This window comes from Macaca thibetana, chromosome 10 (genome assembly GCF_024542745.1).
Source record: "Macaca thibetana thibetana isolate TM-01 chromosome 10, ASM2454274v1, whole genome shotgun sequence".
Lineage (NCBI taxonomy): Eukaryota > Metazoa > Chordata > Mammalia > Primates > Cercopithecidae > Macaca > Macaca thibetana.
In genome coordinates, this window is record NC_065587.1 from 67002563 (window position 1) to 67028156 (window position 25594).

The window sequence follows — 25594 nt, forward strand, 5'->3', positions numbered from 1 at the left end:
GCAGGATAATCGCTTGAACCTGGGAGACAGAGGTTGCGCTGAGCAAAGATCACACCACTGTACTCCAGCCTGGGCGACAGGGTGAGACTCCATCTCAAAAATAAAAAATAAAAATAAAAATAAGGATAGAGGGGCAAATATACCTATACACCCATTTCCCTAGAAGATTTGAAAGCAGTGGTCTAACCTCTGATAACTCAAAGATGGTATGAGCGTCTTATGGTCAAGTGTACACATCTTACGGCAAAATTATATCCCAGCAGACCATGTTGGATCTAGGTCTAGACTGCCTTATGCCTAGCAATTATTGTGTGTTTGGGGAAGGTGGTGTTTCTCACTCAAGCCTCAGCTCCTAGGAATGGAAATCAGACTTTGACTGCAAGAACAATCTCACTGGTTCCTCCTGCCCCATACAAGAGATTATTGCACTGATTGTTGGAATGCTGTACTCACTGCTGAAAGTTCAAAGGCGAGCCATCCCCTACAAGTAGGGAAAGAGTAACTCCTCCTTCTCTTTCTCCCTATTCGCCGCAAAATAGAACTGTCAGTCATTCTTGGAAGGGCTGGTCCTGGGGCAGAGATGAGGCTCAGAGGAGGAGGAAAGTGGTTTGTCTGTATCTGGGTCTCAGACTCTTGCAGCCTGGTCTCCGAGCAGGTGAGGCCCCCATGGCTCCCTCTGCACCTGGGCCAAGGTCAGGTGACTTGCGCTTGAGGACTGAGAATGCAGTCCAGGATCTAACTTCCAATTTTAGGTTTCCAGGGTTGTGTTCTCTTTGGGTTCTGCCTTTCAGCTTTCAGACTTTTAGGCCTGATATTAGCCATGCCCTGGAAAGGGACCTAGCCCCAGCTCCGGGTTAGACACAGTGGGACTAAAACCAGAGGGTGCCCTGCCCAGGCCCACAATGTTCGAAACAAGTGAGTTTAGGGACCTAAAGGCACTCTGGAAAAAGTACATCCCAATAAGAAAATACACACACAGCAGATGTGTGAATGCCGGCAGCTGGAAAGTGAGGGTAGCCTTCTGGTTGGGCTCTTGCTCCCACCTTCCGGGACTCAGGCCTGACTGGCTCCTTGTCTCTCCAGCGCCTCATCACTGGGGGAGCCGACACCAGGCTCCGCCTCAGGTTGGTATTGGCCGCAGACTTGGGGCTGAGACTGGAGACCTTCCTGGGGGTCTTGTATGCCCACTTCTCCCGCTCCACACAGGGTCTGATGGGCCCGTGGCTCTCAGGCAGGCAGTTGTTCACATCTTTCACCTGTACCAAGGAGAAAGCAGCCCCTAAGGCATTGCAATGTCCTAGAGGTAAATTCTGGGCTGCCCCAGATCAATGCCAACACCACAGGGCCCTCCAGCCCCCCAGGGCTTGCTTCCCAGAAACCTAGCCCCCTTAAAAGCATCAGACCAGAGCTTCTAACCCCATTCCTGGCCAGCTGCAATGCCCTGAGTACCCACAGGCAAGACACTGCTCCCATGAGGAACTCAGTCTCCTCATCTATAAAATGGACAGTAGTTTCCAAATATTTTTGAGGCTTTCTTTAATCTCAAGGGAAGCTCCTCCGAAGCATAAAATAGACAAAAATCTGACCTATTCTGGGGGAAACCCCAACAACCAGAGCCCCCCTGCAGTAGCTCCGAAGCATCTCTCTCCAACACATTTGGAAAACCACTGGATGAGGCGGCCCCTAAGGTCCCTTCCTGCTTTGATCTGCTGAGATATGGGAATTTGGAGACTGTATAGGTTTCCTAAGTCCCTACTGGGGAGCCCAGAGTGGTAATGTGTAGTAGCAATGGGAAAGGAGTGAGTAATCTACTAAAGATGGCAGGACCAGCACTGCCAGCCTCTGAAGTCAGACTGCCTGGGTTTGGATCTACTCCTTGGCTGTGTGACCTTAGGCAAGGTGCTTAACCTCCCTGTGCCTCCACTTTCTCATCTGTCCAATGAGGATAATTACAGAAACTAACCACCTACATAACCAAGCTCCCCACCCCCTCCAGAACAAGTTGCCATTATTCCTCCTGCTTCCCAGGGTGCTCCCCACCTTCCCTGCCCCACAGGATTCTGGTTCACAGCTAAGAGAAGGGTGGGAGGAGAGTGTGCTTCTGTTAACATACCCTCTTGGGCTGCAAGGGCAAGGGACTCCTAGAGGCATTGAAGTTGAAGATGGGCTTGAGTGTGCCGGTGTTCCAGAAGAGGATGTCCCCACTGTAGGAGGAGGTCCCGAGGAACTGGTTCTGGTACTTGGCCATGCTCAGGATGTCCTCCGTGTGGTAGGTCTGCCAGTGGTAGCATAAGAGCACCGGCTTGGTCTTGTGGAACCTGTGCACATGGCCAGAGGCAGGAGGGCTGAGAGCTCAGCCTTTAATGCTCCATTCACTGGGGAAGCACTGGAGCCTTGAGGATTCTGGGAGCCGACTCAGAGGAGGATACTCCTAGGTCCATTGACCGCATTTACTAAGCGCTTACTACGTGCCTTCTGCAAAGGCCCTGTCGTAGGGGCTTTACATAAACTAATCCTACGGATAATGAATGCGTAACACACCCCCAGTCAGACAACTAGGTAAGGATTAAGGTTTAAAGGGGGGGGAACAGTGGCCTTACAGAGGTCTCTAAAAAGAAAGGGATCTTGAACATAGTGTTCCTTCTGCCTGGAATACTCATCCTATCCTAAAGACTTCACAGAGACCCTTCCTTCTCACGCTTCAGATTGCACTCCAGCCACCACACCTTCACCGACACTTTCCTGACCACCGCCCCCAAGAAGAAATCAGGTTTCCATGCATTCAACCCTCATAGAAACTCCTACTTTTCCATGGCACTTAATATACTTTATAATTATAAATGAAAGTATTAATATTTGATTAGTACTTGCCTTCTTGATATAGACTGAACATTCATATTCTCCAAAAATTTATGTTAAAACCTAATCCTCAATGTGAGAATATTCACAGGTGTGGCCTTTGGAAGGTTATTAGGATAGATGGGCAAAACCCTCACAAATGGAATCAGTGCCTTTATAAAAGAGGTCCTAAGCTAGGTATGGCGGCTCATGCCTATAATCCCAGCACTTTGAGGGGCCAAGGAAGGAGAATTGTTTGAGGCCAGGAGTTCAAGACCAGCCTGGGCAACAGAGCAAGACCACATCTCTACAAAAAAAAATTTTAATTAGCCAGGCATAGTGACACACACTTGTAGTCCTAGCTATTCAGGAGGCTGAGGCAGAAGGATCACTTGAGCCCAGGAGTTCAAGGCTGCAGTGAGCTGTAATTATGCCACTGCACTCCAGCCTGGGCAATAGAGCAAGATCCTGTCTCTCAAAAAAATAAAACAAAAATAAGAGGCTCAAAGAGATCCCTTGTCCTCTTTACCATGTAAGAAAATGGCCATCTATGAACCAGGAAGTGGCCCTCAGCAGTCACTGAATTTGCCAGTGCTTTGATCTAAGAATTTCCTTCAGAACTGTAAGAAATAATTTTCTGTTGTTATACGCCACCTACTCTATGGTATTCTGTTATAACAGCCTGAGTGAATGAAGACAGAAATTGGTACCAGGGGTGGGGTGCTATGGTAACAAATACCTAAAAATGTCAGAAGTGGTTTTAGAACCAGGTAATGTCAGCTAGGCAGGGTGGCTCACGCCTGTAATCCCAGCACTTTGGGAACTGAGACAGGTGGATCACTTGAGGCCAGGAGTTCAAGACCAGCTTGGCCAACATGACGAAACCCTGTCTCTACTAAAAATACAAAAAATTAGCCAGCTGTGGTGGCACACACTTATAATCCCAGCTACCTGGGAGGCTGAAGCACGAGAATCACTTGAACCTGGGAGGTGGAGGTTGTAGTGAGCCAAGACTGCACTACTGCACTCCAGCCTGGGCCATAAAGCAAGACTCTGTCTTAAAAAAAAAAAAAAAAAAAAAAAAGTAGGTAATAGGTAGAGGATGGAAGGTCCATGCTAGAAAAAGCCTGCATTGCTATGCATAGACCATTAAGGGTGATTTCAGTGAGGGCCTAGAAAGAAAAGAGGACAGATGCAGAGAAAGCCTCAGTATTCTTAAGAGAATACCTAAGTAATCCTGAACAGAATTTTGGTAGAAATATGGATGTTAAAGACCATTCTGGTGAAGTCTTGACAGAAATGAGAAACATGTTATTGGAAACTAGAGGAAAGGTCCTACTTGTTACAAAATGGCAAAGAACTTGGCTGAATCATATTTGTGTTCTAGTGTTTTGAGGCAGGTAGAACTTGCAAGATAAGAAATTGGATATTTCACTGAGGAAATTTCTATGTAACATAATGAAGGAGTTGCCTGGTTCCTCCTGACAACTTATAATAAAATGCAACAAGAGAGAAATGGTTTAAAAACCAAACTGTTAATCAAAAAGGAAGCAGAATCCAGGAGCACATGCCTGTAACCCAGTACTTTGGGAGGCCAAGACAGGAGGATTGCTTGAAGCCAGGAGTTTAAGACCAGCTTGGGTAACATAGCAAGACCCCATATCTATAAAAAAAATTTTTTTGATTAGCCAGGCATGGTGGTATGTGCCTGTAGTCCTAGCTACCCTGGAGGCTGGGGTGGGAGGAGCTGAGGCTGCTGTGAGCTATAACTGCATGACTACACTCCAGCCTGGGTGACAGGGTGAGACCCCGTGTCTTTAAAAAAAAAAAAAAAAAAAAAAAAAAAAAAGGAAGCAGAACTTAAAAGATTCATCCTATCCATATAGAAAGGAATGAGAAAGCCTGTTCAGGATAGAACATTGATATGGTTTGGCTCTGTGTCCCCACCCAAACCTCATCTTGAATTGTAATCCCTATATGTCGAGGGAGGGACCTGGTAGGAGGTGAATGGATCATGGGGGCAGTTTCCCTCATGCTGTTCTCGTGATAGTGAGTGAGTTCTCACAAGATCTGATGGTTTAAAAGTGGCAGTTTCCCTTGCAGTCTCTCCTGCCACCATGTAAGATGTGCCTTGCTTCCCCTTCACTATGATTGTAAGTCTCCTGAGGCCCCCTCCTAGCCATGCAGAACTGTGAGTCAATTAAACCTTTTTTCTTCATAAATTACCCAGTCTCAGCCATTCTTTATAGCAGTGTGAAAACAAACTAATACAATCATTAAAGACATAGCCAAGCACTGTTTGATGAGATTAGTATGGATCAGCCAACCCAACAGAAGCCAGTGCTGTTCTCCAAGACAATGAAAGAATGACCCTGAAGGCAATTCAGAAATCGTTAGGACTGTCCCTCCCATCACCAGAGAGTACAAGGGCCCTGGGGGCAGAATGGTTTCAAGGGAATGGCCACCAGTGCCCATGGGACCACAGTACACTTTACCATCATCGCCTAACTTCACAGGCTCCATTCTTCATGCTCCTTGACCACTCTAGGTGTGGCTCCTGTGGACCATGGTACAGCATGGGTTGCACTCAGCAGAGCTGGGAGGACATGGCTGCCTCCACTACCTAGATTTCAAAGGACAGGGCCTCCCAGCAGAGCCACAGCCTTGGAATTGCAGCCCCACAGGGCCAGGAGGCTCATGCGGGGAAGTGCCACAGGGGCAGGGCCCAGGCATAGAGCCACCAGGGGGGCAAGGCTCCCCAAATCTGTAGGTGTAGGGCTGCCCAGAGTCTTAGGGTTCTGATCACCTGCCTGGCAAAGCTGCAGGGGCAGAACTGCCACCCCAGCAGTCCTGAAGGGCAGGGCAGCAAGCCGAAGAGGATTATCTTTGAGATTTAAGGTCTACTAGTATTTGCCCCGATGGATTTTTGACTTGCTCAGGACCTGTCCCTCCTTTCTCCTTTCCTATCTCTCCCTTGTATCTATCCTATGCCTGTCCCACCATTCTATTTTGGAAGTACGTAACATGTTAGTATCACAGGTTCACAGCTAGAGGGGAATCCGCTTCAGAATGAATTGTACCTTGAGACTCACCCATATTTTATTTAGGTGATATTTAGATGATATTTTGGACTTAGACATTAAAGTTGATACTGGAACAAGTTAAGACTTTGGGGGCTACTGGGATGAAATGAATATATTTTGCATGAGAGAAGGACATGAATTTTGGGAAGTCAGGGATGGAATGCCAGAGATTGAATTTTGGTCCCAAAATTCATATATTGAAACCTAATCCCCAAGGCGAGCATATTTGGAGGTGGGGCCTTGGGAGGTGATGAGGTCATGAAAATGGAGCCCTCATGAATGGGATTAGTGCCCTTATAAAGGACGCCCCAGAGAGATTTCTTACCCCTTCCACCATGTAAGCTTACAGTAAGAAGACAGCTGTCTATGAATCAGGAAGTGGGCCCTCACCAGGCAGCAAATCTGCTGGCACCTTGTCTGGAACTTCCCCATCTCCAGAACTCTGATAAATAAATTTATGTTGTTTATAAGCAACTCAGTCTATGATATTCTGTTACAGCAGCCCGAATGGACTAAGACATTCCCCCACTGAACTAGATACTCCAAGAGGATAAAGACTCCAACATTCTTGTTTATACCCATCCCAGGCACCTAGCAAAAGGCCAAGAATATATTAGCCTCAATGAATAATGAATGAATGGATGGATGAGCAGATGAAGCAACAGTCATTAACCACCACTAACTTCCTGCATGGTGTTCCAAACACCAGGAAAGCTCGGAATGGAGGAACCCATCTGAAGAGAGAACACGCAGCTACTGGGACCTACTCACCATGCATGCTTTCTACTCACAGAAAATGCGTGATTCTCTTACTCCATCCTGTCACATAGAACACTTTGTTCATATGGATAATCCCACTAATCTGTTGAAAATGAAAGAAAACAGAATTAGAAAACTTCTCAGAGAAAATGGCTCTGGGCCCTAAATGCCTTCCTAAAGGTGCCAGCAAGAAGTCAAACCTCTCAATGATGATGAGAATCGCCTACAGTTGATACCACCATGTATTTTTCATCATGCGCTCACATCCTATTCCCTCATTTGATGGACTTAGGGTAGGCAGATAGGATAGGCATCCACGTCCATTTTTCAGAGAGAATAGCTGGGAAATGGGCAAGTGACCTGGCTAAGGTCAAGTCATTACTGAGCGATAGGATCGGAGCAGTACTCAACCCCTGGAGTCTTGGCTAAGTACACTTTCTTTTCTTTTCTTTTCTTTTCTTTTTTTTTAAGATGGAGTTTCACTCTTGCAGCCCAGGCTGGAGTGCAATGGCGCGATCTCGGCTCACTGCAGCCTCCACCTCCCAGTTTGTCCTGCCGCAGCTTCCTGAGTAGCTGGGATTACAGGCAGCCACCACCACCCCTGGCTAATTTTTTTTTTTTTTTGTATTTTTAGTAGAGATGGGGGTTTCACCATATTAGCCAGGCTGGTCTCGAACTCCTGGCTTCAGGTGATCCCCCTGCCTCGACCTCCCAAAGTGCTGAGATTACAGGCATGAGCCACTGCCTGGCCAGCTAAGTACACATTCTGAGTTGGTTAAAGGTCTGTGTCACAAAAGTTAGGGTGGAACTGCTGGCTTTGTCCTATGCCACTCCCATGGACTGGCCCTATAATAATACTGTCAGGCATTTCCCAAATAGGGGTGACCATGGGTGGCTGTGAATTAACTGATGCCACTGCTAGAAATGCAATCCAAAGCTCCAGTATGAGGAATGAGAAGTGCTAGCAAATTTAAAGAGCAACAGTAGCTAACCTTAGTGGAAACCCATTAGTCCAGGCACTGTTAGCTGTCTTCATTTCATGCCTGAGACACAGAGGCTCCGGGAGGTTTGAAGCCAGGCCACCTGACTATGATGAACACCCTTTCAGAGAGGTCCAAAAATAGTGCATCCCAGGGTCACAAGAGCTGTGCTTTGCTTCCCAAGAGGCTGTCCCTGGCTCTAGTTAACAAGCAAGACTGACCTCCAGCTGGTCCGGATTGGGAAAGGTCAACAGGCATTTGCCAATGTTGTAGTTCCACATCTTCATTGTGCCATCCCGCAAACCTGTGAGCAGGCACCGCTCTGACTCATCCAGGGCCATGGCGGTCAGCTCCACGTGCTGGCCCCCAGACACAGAGAACTCCATCGTCTTCCTGCCCGTCACGACCTCCCACACACTCACGATGCCGCGCAGGCAGCCACTCACCACCTGTGGAGAGCACACAGCTGGGGGCTGCTGGAGAGGCCGGGGACTCCACTCCCAAGGGTGGTCTCTAGCCTGCCTTGGCCCCTCCCCTCCACCCACTGAAAAAACGGACGTTCAGGGCCCCCTGCTATAGCATAAGCCACTCTTGACAACAGGACCTCCTCTGCCCTGTATCACAGGGCAGTGCAAACTGGAACATTTGGTGAAGACCTGTTAACTCAGAAATGGCACTTACCAGGATCTAGCCAAAGAAAATAATCCCTATGTGGAAAAGACATTACTGAAGCAACATTAATCGTGACCACCCCGTCAAAAAAATAAGAAATAAACTAACTGCTCCTAAGTAGGGAAATGTTGAGAATAAGGATGGTCATGCCACTCAATGAAACATTTTGCCACCATGACCATTGTTATAATGCAAGAATAGCAGGTGAGGCCGGGTGCAGTGGCTCATGCCTGTAATCCTAAAACTTTGGGAGGCCAAGGTGGGTGGATCACTTGAGGTCAGAAGTTTGAGACCAGCCTGGCCAACATGCTGAAACCCTGTCTCTACTAAAAATACAAAAATTAGCCGGGGGTGGTGGTGCATGCCTGTAAGCCCAGCTACTTGGGGGGCTGAGGCAGGAGAATCACTTGAACCCAGGAGGCAGAGGTTGCAGTGAGCCGAGATCCCACTGCACTCCAGCCTGGGCAACAGAGCAAGACCCTGGCAAAAAAAAAAAAAAAAAAAAGTAGCCGGTGAGGTGGTTTTGGACCAACCCTCCCTAATGAGAACATCTAGAAAAGCTGAGAAATTTTTTTTTTTTTTTTTTGAGACGGAGTCTCGCTCTGTCGCCCAGGCTGGAGTGCAGTGGCCGGATCTCAGCTCACTGCAAGCTCCGCCTCCCGGGTTTACGCCATTCTCCTGCCTCAGCTTCCCAAGTAGCTGGGACTACAGGCGCCCGCCACCTCGTCCGGCTAGTTTTTTGTATTTTTTTTTAGTAGAGATAGGGTTTCACCGTGTTAGCCAGGGTGGGTTTCACCATGTTAGCCAGGGTGGTCTCGATCCCCTGACCTTGTGATCTGCCCGTCTTGGCCTCCCAAAGTGCTGGGATTACAGGCTTGAGCCACCGCGCCCAGCCTTTTTTTTTAATTCTAAAGAAACTTTTTTAAGGTACTGAAGAGCCTAAGCCCTAAGGCAGTGAGAGATGGTGGTGGCAGGAGCCAGGATGGGAGAGAAGCCCAGAATGGGGGGCTCCAAGCTTGTACACCCAATGCAGCGCCCCTGTCCAGAGCCTGGGCCAGACAAGAGGCCCCAGTGGGTGGGAGTGAGCAGAGGGCCTCAGGCAGCAGCCCCTCCTGTCCTCACACCTCAGAAGCAACTCCTCATGCCCAGCTGCCCTGTCCAACCCAGAGACTCCACGCAGGACCAAGGTGCTGCCTGCGCCTGGGCCTCTCTCCCTTCCTACAATGAACAAAGCCAAGTTATGGCTTCCCTGGAAAGAGATGCCCAAGAACAGCACCCACTCTGGGAACCTAGGAAAGCACCCCACAACTAGCCCTCCGTCTCACACTCCATGGAAAGAAGGCCCGGTCCAGGGCCGACCCAAGGCGCTCTGCCAAGGGCATGAGGCTCAGGAGAGTTAGGCGAGCCCATGGCTAATGGATGGAGCTCCGAGCTGATCCCACGCCAGCCCATCTGCAGAGCTGCTTTCTGTGTCTATCCCACCGCCCCAGCACCACCATCAAGGCTGTAAGAGTTCCCAGTGTGCCATGGGAGCTGACTACAGACCCAGGCACACAGGGAGGTCTGGTCCTCTCCTGTGTCACCTGGTGTTCCTACCAGCCTCAGAGGCGAGCCCTGGGCCACTCACCTGCTTAAAGATCTTGCTGTAGAGGACAGCACACAGGGGTGAGCAATGAGTGGTCCTCTTCCTTGCTTTGATAGGCCCCTGGGCCTCTAAGTACCCTTTTAGGATCCCAATCTGTAGGTGAGGAAAGGGCAGAGAGCTCGTCTGTCAGAAGGGCCCTGCTCACAATGATGGGCCGCCGGGAAAACCTTCCAATAAATCACAACATCAAGACATCCTGACCGGCCGGGCGCGGTGGCTCAAGCCTGTAATCCCAGCACTTTGGGAGGCCGAGACGGGCGGATCACGAGGTCAGGAGATCGAGACCATCCTGGCTAACACTGTGAAACCCCGTCTCTACTAAAAAATACAAAAATCTAGCCGGGCGAGGTGGCGGGCGCCTGTAGTCCCAGCTGCTCGGGAGGCTGAGGCAGGAGAATGGCGTAAACCCGGGAGGCGGAGCTTGCAGTGAGCTGAGATCCGGCCACTGCAGTCCAGCCTGGGCAACAGAGCAAGACTCCGTCTCAAAAAAAAAAAAAAAAAAGACATCCTGACCACACGCAGGCCTGATTCCAGCAGACTCCAGGTTCCTCAGCAGGCCTGCAGATACCCCCACCCTACTCCGTGGCTCCTGCTCCCTGGGACTGAGCCTCCCAAACCCTAGTGTTCCTAGAACCCCAAATTCCAAGTCCAAGGTCCCTTTCACCTTATAACTTCTGAGAAGCTGAAGCCTCGATCAGATGTTCCCTCCGGGAAGCCCTCCCTGCCTCCCCGTTGCTAAGGATTCCTCTGTGTTCCAGAAAGCACTTAGCACACAACTCTACCATAACACACAGCACTTTCTACTGAAATTATCTGTTTTTCTTCTACCCTGTGGGTTCCTAGAGAGATGGGACAGTATCTTTGTCATATATTCTCAGTTCACGACAAAAGGCAGGGGGTTGATAAGGTTTGGTGATCTGAAATGAACTTCAAAGGCCTATTTAATTCAACAAATGCTGACCACCTGTCTGGCACTCAGCAAGGAGATAAAGGAACCCATGACCTTCCTTCTCAAGAAAACTGCCGTCTACGGGAGAGCTAGCCAAGTGCATAAGGATGACAAATGTATCACCAGCCAGGGTGGTTCAGCCCACAGAGCATGGGAGGCCTTCGTGGAGCTCAAGCACCGTGGCCCCCACGTCTCCTTTCTGGACTTCTGCTCCCATTTATGGGCTGTGGCTCAGCCTTGCAGCTCCCCAAGCCTCCATCTTATTGTGGGCGCCCTTACCCCCATCCTCCACAGGAAGCCCCTCGTGCTTGTCCCAATCTTTCCTGTCCTCCAGGGTCAGTACAGACCTCGCAGGGGTTCCAGCTGAGTCCTGAGTCACAGATGGCCTTCCTCTCTGTGACTCAGTTTCCCCCAGGGTCTCTCCTGCAGAGACGCTGCTCAGATGCGGCCCCTGTTTCCCAGAGTTCATGACTTAGCAGGAAAAACAGTCACGTAATAGTGACAGGACAGAGTTATGAGGCTCGTGACTGAGAGAAGGAACGGGGCCAAGAAAACATGGAAGAAGGGCTCCTAACAGGCCTGAGGTTCAGGGTGGCTCCCAGAGGAAGAAGCTGAGTGGGGACAGAGCAGACAGCAGCAGCAGCTGCAGAGACAGTGACAGGCTGGAGGCCTAGAAACAGGATTTCAGGAAATCCCAAGACACGGCCCCTCACAGGCCAGGCCACAGAGTCCAGCCACTTCAGCAGTCCCAGGAGGGACAGGACGCGGCCACCCCTTGGGTGTCCCATGGGATTCAGACCCTGGCCCTCTACCTGCGGCCTCGACCCCACTCCCTCCTGGGACAGCACTCACTGAGTAGGTGCTGCAGATGAGGGTATTGTCCTTCTCGAAGAAGTAGGCACTGGTGATGGGGCAGTTTCCCAGGGCAAAAAACTTCCCGCAGAAGGACTGGAGGCATATGTAGTCCAGCATGTCCCACACGCGAATATTCTGGGGGATGGGAAATAGGCAAGAGGCTGAGCATGGGTGCTCGGGGATGTAGCTGGCTCCTGAAGCCTTGGGGGTGCCTCCGGCGGACAAGCCCAGGGCACATCGTCCGTCCAAGCACTTCCAACACACACACATGGTGTTGGCACCGTCACACCCAGCAGCAGAGAGGCTACTCTTGTGCTCAGATAACCCAAGCACACAGTGAGTGAGGGCCGGGCACAGCTCCACCCCCCAGCCTGCCCCCAGGCCTCCACCCTGCTGGAGCAGCTGAATTCACTGGCTGGGCACAAAAGCCAAGCCAGGCAGCACATGCTGGCCCCAGGCCCTCCCTTGCTGCCACTCCAGCCTGGGACACAGTCCGACAGTGGCTACCAACATAGTTGCCACAGTGACCTGCCTGTCCCCAGAGGAGCCCCTCCCATTCCTCCCAGGTGAAGGAACCTTCCCTAGAGGGCCCCACAGAAGTCCTTCCAAGACCCTCACTTCTTGGAGGCATCCTCTGCCCGTGGCTGACTGGGGACCTCAGGGAGCCCGTCCCTGTCCCCATGCCCCCAGACTCAGACCCTTCATCAGAGGCGATGATCCCAGCTCCCAGGGCTTCTGGGAAAATTCCAGACAGGAGGGTGTGTGGATATGTTGGAGAGGGTGGTCTGGGTGACCCTGAGGGCCCTGACAATTCATCTCCAGAGTCCCAGAAAACATAACCTGTCCCCTAAAGGAGGGCCCCAAGCACTGCAGGACCACAGCCCAGCAGACTGGGCAGTATCCTGAGCCTAGAGCTGCAGAGGAGCACAGTGGCAGGTCCCGAGTGGGAGCCCTGGCATGTGGGAAAGGCCAAGCCCGGCCCTGATGACCAGGCAGCTGAGGAGGGGTCACTAGAGCAGCTGAGAGGTGAAGATCGAGGGCAGGGCAGCACAGGCAAACGACTGCCATGCATTGCACAACTCCCCTGCGCCGGATGCTGCACTGCTGTTTTGCTGCTGGTTCTCTAAACTACTCAACAGCCCATTCTTTGGATGGGGAGACTGAGGCTCAGAAAAGGGAAGGACTTGCCAGGGTCACAAAGTAAGAAGCCAGGCTGTGCTACCTGGGAACCCAGCTCTGGGGACATGCTCAGAGGCTCATGGCCACCCTCGTCTTCCTTCCACCTGAGGCCCCCTCCTAGGCCTTTGGCCAGATGTGGGGCCGTGGGCAGGGAGGTCATGCCATTCCTCTGGCTAATGTGTTTCCCTGAGGAACAGAAGGAGTCGGGCGGACTGTCGGGGCAGACCTTGTCCTTGGAGACACTGATGAGGATGCTGCTGTTCCTGCTGTCCACGAGGATGTGTGTCACTGAGGTCTGGTGTCCCTTCATCAGCCACACGGGCCTCTTTGAGACAAAGGGGTTCCACAGGCGGATGAAGGCATCATAGCCACCAGTCACTGGGGTCAAGACGTGGGTGTCAATCCCAGGGGCCTCCACTGGGGACCTTCACCCACTGGTGAAGGTGGTGCCCAGAAGTGGGGACAAGAGCAGCAGGACCAGAAGCTGCGCAGCCCTCTCCTGAGCTCTGGTGGTCCCCCCATCCCCAGCAGCCCTCCCTCCAGCAGCTTCTGGGTGACATGAAGATGACTTACCCAGGAAGTTCCTCTCTGGGCAGTAATCAAAGCAAAGAATCCCTTTCCTTACATGCAGCACTGACAACCTACAATATCAAAGGAGTGAGGGCTGCAGGGCCGGGAGCAGTGGCCCTAAGAGAGCCTCTGAGACTGAGCCTGGGGTGGGAGGAGCTGGAGGCAGAGCCTCGCAGGAGGTCTAGGGAGGAGTCACTACCTCTCCATTCTAGGAGAGGAGCAGCCCCAGAGACCACCCAGCATTCCCTCTGCCGCCAAGTCAGGGCTCAGCACCACAGGAAAAGCAGCAGCCTGGTCCCGACCCCAAACCAACAGCCCACAGGGCAGATGCCACTTTCCAGGTATAGACGGCTCCCACGCAGGAGCTACTCCTGACATTTGTGAAGCATCTGGCATCATGCCAAGGGCAAGTTTGATTTTCACATCAACTGTACTGGGACAGGCATCTTCCCATCCATGATACAAATCAAGAAAAAAGCCAGGGAGGGCCACACTTGCCTTCCCCTAGCCTTCTCTCTGAAGCAGGCCATAGAACACTGATTCCACTGGTGCCCACTCTATACCTATACCTGGGGGAAAGGAATGTCCCTTTTTTTTTTTTTTTTTTTGAGACAGAGTCTCATTCTGTCGCCCAGGCTGGAGTGCAGTGGTGCAATCTTGGCTCACTGCAACCTCCGCCTCCCAGGTTCAAGTGATTCTCCTGCCTCAGCCTCCCGAGTGGCTGGGATTACAGGTATCTGCCAGCACGCCTGGCTAATTTTTGTATTTTTAGTAGAGACGGGCTTTCACCATGTTGGCCAGGTGGGTCTGGAACTCCTGATCTCAGGTGAGCCGTCCACCATGGCCTCCCAAAGTGCTGGGATTACAGGCACGAGCCACTGAACCCAGCCAGAATGTCCTTATTTCTGAAGACACAGGGACACAGAGAGGGATCTGGACAAAGAGTTTACTGCCATCAGATGGTACTAGTCCAATCATCCTGCATGACTGTCCATTCTTCACCAAACTTCGCATAAAAATACACAGGCGTCCCTGTCTCTTTGTTTTTTTTCCCGGAAGGCTCCCATGTCACATGAAACGTAAATGTGCATGCTTTTCTCTTGTTCATCTGCCTTTTGTTATCAGGGTCTCAGCCATAAACCTTGCAATGGGTGAAGAAAAAATATTACTCCACCCACACAAGGGTCAGGATTCAGACCTAGGGTGGACACGGCAGGAGGTGACAGGAAGTTCAGTAAGCAGTGATCCAGGAGAGCAGAGGCTCATCAGGGCCAGGTGAGGCTCAGAGGGCCAGAGAGGCCCAGACAGGAGTTCCAGGAAGCCCAGGGCCCCGCAGCCCTCACAGGCCTGAGAGCCCCAGATGCTCTGTGCCTACGCCCATGCCCATGCCTCTCATCCACAACATCCTGCCCCGCCCCCTCCTTCTTCTACACTCTTCAAAACCCCATTCTGGCCGGGCACAGTGGCTCACACCTATAATCCCAGCACTTTGGGAGGCCAAGGCGGCCGGATCACCTGAGGTCAGAAGTTCCAGACCAGCCTGACCAACATGGTAAAACCTCATCTCTACTAAAAATACAAAAATTAGCCAGGCATGCTGGTATGTGCCTGTAATCCCAGCTACTCGGGAGGCTGAGGCAGGAGAATCGCTTGGACCTGGGAGGTGGAGATTGCAGTGAGCCAAGATTGCACCACTGCACTCCAGCCTGGGCGACAGAGAAAGACTCAGTACCCCCTGCCCCCACCCCGCAAAAAAAAACAAAAACAAAACAAAAAACAAAACAAAACAAAACTCTATTCAGGTGTGGTGGCTCACACCTGTAATTCCAGCACTTTAGGAGGCCGAGGGAGGAGGACTGCTTGAGCCCAGGAGTTCAAGATCAGCCTGAGCAACATAGTAAGCGCACGCCTCTACAAAAAATAAATTAGCTGGGCTTGGTGGCACGCACCTGTAGTCCCAAATACTTGCAAGGCTGAGGTGGGAGGATTGCTAGAACCCAGGAGGTTGAGGCTGCAGTAAGCTGTGATCATGCCACTGCACTCCAGCCTGGGGGACAGGGCAAGAACCTGTCCACGAAAAACACAAAAAGACTCCATTCAGGCCAGACACGGTGGCTCATGCCTGTAATCCCAGCACTTTGGCAGGCCGAGGCAGGAGCATCCCTTGAGGTCAGGAGTTCAAGACCAGCCTGGGCAACACAGCCAGATCCCAACTATACAAAAAAATTAAAAATTAGCTGGGCGTGATGGTACACCTGCAGTCCCAGCTACTTATGAAGGTGAGGCAGGAGGATCGCTTGAGCCTGGGAGTTTGAGGTTACAGTGAGCTTCAGCCTGGGTGACAAAACAAGACCCTGCCTCAGGAAAAAAAAAAAAACCCAAAAACTCCATTCAAAGGCATCTGTAATAGGGCCCCCGGCCCCCCGACACAGCATGCCCTCCACTGAACTGACCCCTCACCCGGCTCCTCCACCACTCCCGGGGGACCTAAGCCAGGTGCCTGGGTGTCAACCTGGACATCATGGCTCCCATTATCCAGCCTGGCCCCAAGTCCTCCTTACCCATTTCCCTCCGCTCCCATGACCGCTGCTAGCCCAGGCCCCTGACTTTGCCGTATCAGCCTCCCAGCCAGTTCCTTCATCTCCAGCCTTGCTCCCCTTTAAATCATCTCTCCAGAGCCACAAGGATTCCTCTAAAAATCAAAGCTTCAAAGAGAACAGATGGCAGTACACACATTTCATTTATTGCCAAACAAGATATTCCTCCCTCCACAAGTAAATGTGCTGCCGAAAAATGTTCTGGAAGAATGGTCACCAGAACGTTAGTAGAAATTATTTCAGGCCGATTCACATATTCATCAACAAAGATTTCCTGGCTCCTACTCCCGCCAGGATTACCAGGGGCACAGACATGAGGCTTCTGCCACAGGGGGTTTTCCTTCTAGAGGGAAACAGCAGGAGTAAGTGGACACACCAAAGGGAGACGGACATTTACAAATCATGGCAAGTCCTGCAAGGGACATAAGCACATGGCTTTGACGGAGGACAACAGAAGGAGGCTCACTTCTGCCGGCCTCTCTGAGTAGGGTCCAGGGCTGCGGAGACCTGAAGGGTGAGAAGGAGTCGGCCCCAGGGAGCCCAGGGGAGGGGTGAGGCTTCAGTTGGAGGGAGCAGCCTGTGCAAGGCTGGTGTGGTGGGCACCAGGTGGGCCAGGAGGAGAGGGCATGAGAGGACATGGGAGAGGCGGGCAGGGCCGGATCCACAGCCCTGGCCAGGAGCCACTGAAGGCTCCATACAGGGCCCTGGCTGGATCAGATCTGTCGATGGCTGCGGGTCAGGGAACGTGGCCTGAGGGGACGCAGCGAGGCTGCTAAGAGGGCCACAGCAAGCAGTTCAGGTGGGATATGACGGTGGCTTCAACTAGGTGGTGGTGGCAGAAGTGAAGGAAGAGGGGACAGTGGGGGAGACTTCGGGGGTCAGTCCACACACTCAGCACCAGCTCCTGCCACCACACCCGCTCCATCAGATTTGCTCCTGGCTCGAACCATCTGAGAACTCGGGTGAGGCTGGCTGCAGGGAAGCCAGACCCTCAGGCCCACGCTGCCTTGGAGGCTGAGGCTGACTCCATAGGCAGAGGTTGGGGTGCCAATGCCAGGCCCCACCCGCAGAGGCTATGCCCTAAGATGGCATTGCCAAAACGGGAGACCAGCAAGTGGTCAATGGTGCCACCTGCCGGCCTGTACATTGCACTGCATGCAGCCAAGAATGCATGGGTGTGCCACCACTCTCAGCTAATTTTTAAATTTTTTGTATAGATGGGATCTTGCTGTGTTGCCCAGGCCGGTCTTGAACTCCTGGCCTCAAGGGATCCTCCTGCCTTGGCCTCCCTAAGTGCTAGGATTACAGGCGTGAGCCAACGTGTCTGGCCCAAATGGAGTCTTTTGTCTTTTCTGAAGACAGGGTCTTAAGAGCTCTATCACCCAGGCTGAAGGAAGGGAGCATGTGTCTCTGTGTTTGTGTAAATATATTCTCTACCCTACCCCAAAAATACATCCCCAATCCCTTCATCCTATAACACAGCCCAGCTCCAGACCACCATCCTATACAGCCTCAACTATTGCAGTGGCCTCTTCACTGGCGTCCCCACTGCCACCTCTGCCCATGGACACTCTACCTGCAACATACAAGTCAGACCACACTAGTTCTCTGCCCAAAACCATCCCAGAACCGCGCTTATATCTACTTCTGAATATCGTAAGAAGATACTCTGAGGTACTTAGGGAAATATTAATGTGGACTAACTACTAAGTGATATGAAAGAATTAATACTATTTTATCTCTTTTTGTGTGTGTTTGAAACTTTTTATAATGAAAATATTAATTTAAAATTAATTAATTTAAAAAACAAGGCTGGGCGCAGTGGCTCACGCCTATAATCCCAGCACTTTGGGAGGCCAAGGCGGGTGAATCACAAGATCAAGAGATCAAGACCACCCCAAATGGTGAAACCCCGTCTCTACTAAATATACAAATATTAGCCGGGCATGATGGCACGTGCTTGTAATCCCAGCTACTCAGGAGGCTGAGGCAGGAGAATCTCTTGAACCTGGGAGGTGGAGATTGCAGTAAGCTGAGATCACACCACCGCACTGCAGCCTGGGTGTCGCAGCAAGACTCTGTCTCAATCTGTCAATCAATTACAAGAGCATACCACAGACAGCAGAGCTGTGCAAAGGCCCTGGGGCAGGAGCATGCCTGAGCCTGAAGGAGGCCAGTGGAGCTGAGTGGGCAGGTGGAGGCAGTGAGGTCAGGAAGGCAGCAGGCCCAGCCCACGGAAGCCCTCCTGGCCCTGGTGAGGTGACCCCCTGATATCCTCCTGCCACTGGGACTCAATAAAACAAGATCTGAATGAAACACATATCCACCAAGCTTGTCCAGCTCACGGCCCACGGGCCTCATGCAACCCAGGACAGCTCTGAATGTGGCCCAACACAAATTCATACACTTTCTTATAACATTATGAGATTTTTTTGTGATTTTTATTTAGCTCATCAGCTATTGTTAGTGTTAGTGTATTTTATGTGTGACTCAAGACAATTCTTCTTCCAGTGTGACCCAGGGAAGCCAAAAGATTGGCCACCCCTGCTATACACTAAGTGATATCACCACCAGTGCAGACAGATAGCCTCAGCAAACAACTCCAAGCAAACTCCCACCACAAGGCCCCATTCAAAGCACTGAACCCAAGACTGAAACTTCCCCTTCACATCAGACATTCCCGGAGGCCCCCTTTTCCAGCCTGCAGGGAGGTCCAGGACTTGTCTAGAAATGCACGCAGTGCACTATTTGGTTAAAAAGGCCAGGCGCGGTGGCTCACGCCTGTAATCCCAGCACTTTGGGAAGCTGAGGTGGGCAAATCACAAAGTCAAGAGATTGAGACCATCCTGGCCAACATGGTGAAACCCCGTATCTACCAAAAATACAAAAATTAGCTGGGCATGGGGGCACACGCCTGTAGTCCCAGCTACTAAGGAGGCTGAGGCAGGAGAATCGCTTGAACCCAGGAAGCGGAGGTTACAGTGAGCTGAGATTGTGCCACTGCACTCCAGCCTGGTGACAGAGCAAGACTCCGTCTCAAAAACAAAAGAAAAAAAGGCACTGGACATATAATGAGGCCCAAGATAAAACTCCAGCTCAAGTGTCTGCTCTAAGACAGTCACTTCCCCTCCCTAAGCTTCGGGTTTCCCATCTGTAAAATGAGGAGTTGGACTAAATTAGCTTTATCATCTCAGGATTGAAATTTCCCCTGAAAAACAACCAGGACAGAAAGGGACAGACAGGAGTCTAAATGGCCCTCGGTCTCTGCCCCAACCCAACCCTGGCCTCACCCAGTCTTTCCCCAATACAGGCCTCAAATCTCCTGCTGTTCCCCAAAAAAGACTCTCCTGGGGCTCATTCTTCAGACTGTGCAGGAGCAAAATGTCACAGCCCCAAAGGCTCAAGGAAAAATCTAGGGGCTGGAGGAAAACTATAGGGGCAAGAGCAACCCAGCAGGAAGACTCCACCAGAGAACATACCTGCCAGTTGATCTACCATAAACTGCACAGTAGAAGCCACACAGTAAAAGAACAGAAGTAGGCCAGGCGCAGTGGCTCACACCTGTAATCCCAGCACTTTGGGAGGCCGAGGTGGGCCTATCACCTGAGGTCAGGAGTTCGAGACCAGCCTGACCAACATAGAGAAACCCTGTCTCAGGCCGGGTGCAGTGGCTCAAGCCTGTAATCCCAGCACTTTGGGAGGCCGAGACGGGTGGATCACGAGGTCAGGAGATCGAGACCATCCTGCCTAACACGGTGAAACCCCGTCTCTACTAAAAAAATACAAAAAAGTAGCCGGGCGAGGTGGCGGGCGTCTGTAGTCCCAGCTACTTGAGAGGCTAAGGCAGGAGAATGGCGTAAACCCAGGAGGCAGAGCTTGCAGTGAGCTGAGATCCGGCCACTGCACTCCAGCCTGGGCAACAGAGCGGACTCCGTCTCAAAAAAAAAAAAAAAAAGAGAAACCCTGTCTCTACTAAAAATGCAAAATTAGCCAGGCATGGTGGTACATGCCTGTAATCCCAGCTACTTGGGAGGCTGAGGCAGGAGAATCGAGGTTGTGGCAAGCCGAGATCGCACCATTGCACTCTAGCCTGGGCAACAAGAGCGAAACTCCATCACAAACAAACAAACAAACAAACAAAACAAAACAGAAGTGGTAGCTTCTGATAACTGTGTCAAGGAATGGGGATTGAATAAAGAGGGGGCCCCTCAGGACTCCAACCTTCTTTATAATGTTTTCATTTTTTACATGGACAATGCATTTAATACATTCTTGTGTGATTAACTGGTTTTTCTTTTGTTTTTTTTTTTGAGACGGAGTCTTGCTCTGTCGCCCAAGCTGGAGTGCAGTGGCGTAATCTCGGCTCACTGCAAGCTCCGCCTCCTGGGTTCGCGCCATTCTCCTGCCTCAGCCTCCAGAGTCGCTGGGACTACAGGTGCCCACCACCACGCCCAGCTAATTTTTTTTTTTTTTTTTTTTTTTTTTGGTATTTTTAGTAGAGATGGGGTTTCACCATGTTAGCCAGGATGGTCTCAATCTCCTGACCTTGTGACCCGCCCGCCTCAGCCTCCCAAAGTGCTGGGATTACAGGCGTGAGCCATCACACCTGGTGATTAACTGGTTTTTCAAAAGAAAAGAAAAAACCGCACTCTGGGGTAGAGGAATCTAAACTGAAGGAAACAGATTGGAACCATCTGCAAAGAACCAACGCTGCCAGTTACTGAACACATACCACAGAGGATTCCCTCACACAACCCTTGAAGAAGTGAGGTACACGCTTTCATACCCTTTCACAGATGAGGGAACTGAGGGTCACAGAGGAGGAAGTAACTCACAGTCATCCCTTCATTCAGAAAACATTTCACTGACTGCCACTCACTCTGTGCTGGCTTCTATGTTGAGCTTTGCATATAGATCGAGAGATAAAAGAGACTACTGTGTTCTCACTGTGCTGCTGGTGGCGATGCTGGAAAAACTAAACTCCAGAGTCCATACACCAACCACCATCTGCCACTGTCAGCCCCCACAGTCCACTCACCACCCCCCTTCCTTCCAACTCCACTGCCTTAGCCAGGAGAGAAGCACTTCTTACTTGGGTTTCTCAGAGGCTTTGGCTGGCAATACTGTCAGCACCAGAGAGGACTTCTCGACAGCTGAACAGGAGACCACCAGGTTCATCTGGGGGATGAACTTGACCTGCTGACACCAGTTGGGATGGAGAGCCTGGGAAGACAGTAGCAATGGTGAGAGACTCCACCCAAGGACAACTTTCCAGGCCCAGCCCCCAGAACACGACCAGGTGTTGGGACTGGAGGCGCCCAGATATCACGGAGTCTAATGCCCTTCTCCTCGCGATCACAAAGTGATGTGGCCCCGCAGTCCTGGCCCAGTTCCTAGGACCAGCACTGGCCATCACTTGTCACTGAAAATGTTTAAGAGCACACAAGCGTAGTTTCATTTTAAATCCTGTCAGTTAGAGGGTGGGGAGGGTCAGGCCCATACTAATCATCTCCCGCGAGGGGAGAAAGGATGAATTCGAGTCTGTCCAGGCCACAGTCGAGTTACCCACATGGAGCCACCTCTACAGATGGGCTGTGCTCCTGGCCCACTGCCACCCTCCATGTTTGTCATACAGTGGACTGCTCACGGAAGCACAGAGGGCAGGAGAATGTTCATTTCACTGCAACTTGAGCCACAAAAGATGACACGCAGTCGAAGGGGCTGGCTGGGCTCTGAATTCTCTGGCCCCAGCTCTGTGACTTGGACCAGCGCTTGGCCTCCCAATCTAGAGATTTTCCTCTCCGGGACAAGATTGGAAAAGGCAGGTTGGAGACATTGGTTCATCAAATATTTCTTCAGTGCTTTCTACATGCAAGACCCTGAGCTGGGTTTTACACACACTGTCACCAAGCGTCTGTCACAATGAAGGCACTGAATTTAAGACACTTTGGGAGGCCAAGGTAGCTAGACCAGCCTGGGCAACATAGTGAGGCCCCGTCTCAAAAAAAGAATAAAAAGATTAGCTGGGTGTGGTACTTGTATTCCCAGCTACTCGGGGGCTGAGGTGGGAGGATCAGCCCGGGAGGTCAAGGCAGCAGTGAGCCATGATCGCACCACTGCATGCCAGCCAGGGCAACAGAGTAAGGCCCTGACTCAAAAAAAAAAAAAAAATAGTGCAGGCCTGTTGGACCACCCAGACCGCCCGGAGTGCGTCATTCATTCATTCATTTGTGCAGCAAACGTATTGGGAGCCCACCAAGTGCAGGGTACTATTTTAGGCACTGGAGACAACCAAGAGCACAAAGTCCCTGCCCTCGAGGAGCCATCGATCTCGTGAAGGTGACAGCATGAGGAATCAATGGTCGGACCACACAAAGCTGGGAGCTGGGAAACACTGCGGTGAAGGGATGAAAGCAAAGGCGGGCACAGGGCTGTCCTAGGATGGCTGGTTGGGACCACAAGTAGTAGATAGGGGGAATACAGGTACCTTCGGGGAGAGCCCTGCAGCCTGAAGGCGCAGCACATGCTGAGGCACAGAGGCGGGAAGGGGCTGAGCGCATTCAGGGAACAGCAGAGGAGCCTGTGCCTCTGCAGGAGAGCAAATGGGGAGAAAGAAGGTTGAAAACAAGCCCAGAGCTTGCAAGCAGGGGCCAGATCACCTCATGCCCTGACAGCCGTGGTAAGGAGTTGAGATTATGTTCCAAATGTGATGAGAAGCTACCAGGGTGACTCAACTGTATTTCTAACTCATCATTCCTCTGGCCCTGAATGGAGACAGTGCTGCATGAAGAAAGGAAGTGGGGAACCCAGCTAGAGGCCACTGCAGCCATCCAGGAGCGAGGCAGTGTTGGCCAGGACCAGGGCTTAGCCATGGCGGTGGTGAGAGGGGCATGGCCACACTGAGATGTGGTCTGCAGATGCAGCTGGCAGGATCCAACAGCTGCCACAATCTGTTTCCAGAGACCAAACCCCAAGGGCTAAGACTGAACCCAGGGAGTAAATCTACTTTTTGTATTTATTTTGAGTGGTGTGTGTGTACAGATAATTACCATTGTAACAGGCCAAGGAAAGAAACAACTCACCTTCAGCCGGTAGCTTCTATACAAAGAAGACTTCTCATTTAAGAGTTTCCGCATGGAAACTTTGATCCAGTGATCTGACAGGGGAAAAAAATCAAGGTCCACATCAGCAGCTTTCCCCCTTTGCTCGGCAAGCAAAGCCTCAAAAACGTCTTAAGTTGGCTTGCAACTCCAGTGCTTCTCAAAAGGCTTTTCCACCCAAACCCTCACTGGCGCCTCACTGTGTCCTGGTGAGCTCAGCGGAGTGCCCCCGCCCCAGGAAAAAGACTCAGGCAGATCAATGCTGCCTCCTAGAGTACCCCTGCCAGTGCATGGCAGAACTAGAACCAGACTTCAGGGCACCTCATGCTTCCTAGGTGCTGCAATCTAAACAAGCTGATTCTTTATTAAGGAGCTCCATCTTTGCTGGAGTGGAAAAGGAATTGAGACTCTAGGCTCTTTTTATTCTGACAAGTCATCACTTGGGAGTTCGCCATCATGCCTCAAACTACATGCACTCCTTGTCCAGAAAGCACAGGTTCCAAAAAGTAGAAGTTCCAGGTATGCATCATAAAATAAGCATGTCTGGGCCAAGCGCAGTGGCTCACACTTGTAATCCCAGCCCTTTAGGAGGCCAAGGTGGGAAGGTCACTTGAGGCCAGGAGTTAAGACACCAGCCTGGCCAGCATAGTGAAACCCTGTCTCTACAAAAATACAAAAATTAGCTGGGCATGGTGGCATGCACCTGTAATCCCAGCTACTTAGGAGGCTGAGGTGGGAGAATCACTTGAACTCGAAAGGCAAAGGTGGCAGTGAGCCGAGATCGCATCATTGCACTCCAGCCTGGGCGACAGAGCAAGACTCTGCAAAAAAAACAAAACAAAACAAAACAAAAACCAGCCTGGACAACACAGTGAGAACCCATCTCTACAAAAAAATCAAAAAAATTAAAAATTAGCCAGAAGTGGTGGTGGCGTGCTTGTGGTCCCAGCTACTTGGGAGGCTGAGGTGGGAGGATCACTTGAGCCCAAGAGATTAAAGCTGTAGTGAGCTATGATCATATCACTACACTCCAGCAACAGAGTATGACCTTGTCTCAAAATTTAAAAAAAACAAAAACAAAAAAAACACACACACACTTAAATAAAACAAGCCTGTCTAGAGGAATTCAGACATGCCAGGTGCAGCCCTCATGGAGCTTAGCATCTCCCGGCCGCTGAAACCATTCAAGGCCAGCAGTTGATGGATCCTCAGGGAAAGCAAAGCCAATCTGACACAGACGAGTGGAGCCAGCACTGTTAGGGACAAACATGGGTCCTCTGTCAGAGTAGTTTAAGGAGGCAGGTCGCAAATGCTGGAGCAGTCTAGGCTCAGGTTCCCTCCCAGGGATGGAGGAGGGAAGAGGCAGCAAGGATGGATCTAGGGGCTCATGCCAAGCATTGTACTGCTGCAAAGTCACCAGCCCCATCTTGCAAGGGCAGGAGGAAGCTTGCAAAGTAAGTCCCAGGGAGGGGTAGAAAGTTGCCCAAGACTGCCAGAGTGGGGCTGGTCGTGCATGGGCACAGGCAGGAGTCAGCTTTATGATGCGCTGTGGTTTAATCATCAGTTTACCTGCCTGTCTCTCCTACTAGGGCTGTGAAGGAGGGCAGGGAAGAAGTCATAGTCACTGTGCACTTACTAGGTGCCTAACGTTCCACGTTTCTTATACCAAAGCTATCAATGAAGTAGGGCCATCCCTATTTGAATAAGGGAACTGAGGCCAGAGAGGTTAAGCAATTGGCTCCAGGTCACACAGAGCTGGGGTGCATACCTGGGTCTGTCCATCTCCTCCCAAGTTCACATACTGGGCCCACCTCATCTTCATGTTTGTCCCCAGCCTTCAATCAGAACTTGGCATGGAAGGACTCCTGCCTAACATTCCAGTGTCATCTGCCTCCCTCGATATCCCATTCACCATGTGGCTCAAAGACCACCACAACCTCCCATGCCAGTTCCCAGGGTAGTACAGAGTGACTAGGCTCAAGCAGCTAAGTGGGCGGCTCAGGGCAGGGCAGGCCCCCGAGGCCGATGAGGCAAGCAGGGTGCCAGCCCACTGCTGTGTCCAGGACAGGATCTGGACACTGCCCCAACAAGCCTGCCAGGGGCCTGTTACCAAGGCCTGGGAACCCCTGGAGTGTCCTGCTTAGTAACTCTGGCTGGAAGAGGGGTCAGTGTCCCTGTATGGGGTCCCTGGTGGCCTGGGCCTCCTGGTGGATGTGACGCAACCTGGAGAGGCAGCACTGTGCGTGCAAGGCTGGATTCTAGAGGCGCTCCAGTTCAGATGAGTTTCCTAGGCAGCCCTGAGCCGTGTCCTCTGAGGATCTAGCGACCTGGGCAGAACAGCTCCAGTGACTTCCTCCTGCGTTTAAT

At 51.4% G+C, this 25594-nt stretch overlaps 2 protein-coding genes across 2 annotated transcripts in view; one reads left to right on the plus strand and one right to left on the minus strand.

Annotated features, from left to right (window-relative positions):
- COMMD7 (COMM domain containing 7) overlaps positions 1–25594 on the plus strand; it is a 319129-nt gene that overhangs the window by 97055 nt on the left and 196480 nt on the right. The gene's annotated exons all lie outside the window — the stretch shown is intronic.
- The window catches only part of EFCAB8 (EF-hand calcium binding domain 8), a 101331-nt gene that overhangs the window by 38392 nt on the left and 37345 nt on the right, over positions 1–25594 (minus strand). Inside the window, exons 9-18 of the mRNA XM_050807415.1 lie at positions 23210–23283; positions 21220–21350; positions 13534–13601; positions 13187–13338; positions 11779–11916; positions 9960–10070; positions 7882–8109; positions 6713–6783; positions 2114–2318; positions 1044–1256 (exon numbers count right to left, since the gene is read on the minus strand). Coding sequence (XP_050663372.1) covers positions 1044–1256; positions 2114–2318; positions 6713–6783; positions 7882–8109; positions 9960–10070; positions 11779–11916; positions 13187–13338; positions 13534–13601; positions 21220–21350; positions 23210–23283 — 1391 coding nt within the window. The remainder of the gene's footprint in view (positions 1–1043; positions 1257–2113; positions 2319–6712; positions 6784–7881; positions 8110–9959; positions 10071–11778; positions 11917–13186; positions 13339–13533; positions 13602–21219; positions 21351–23209; positions 23284–25594) is intronic.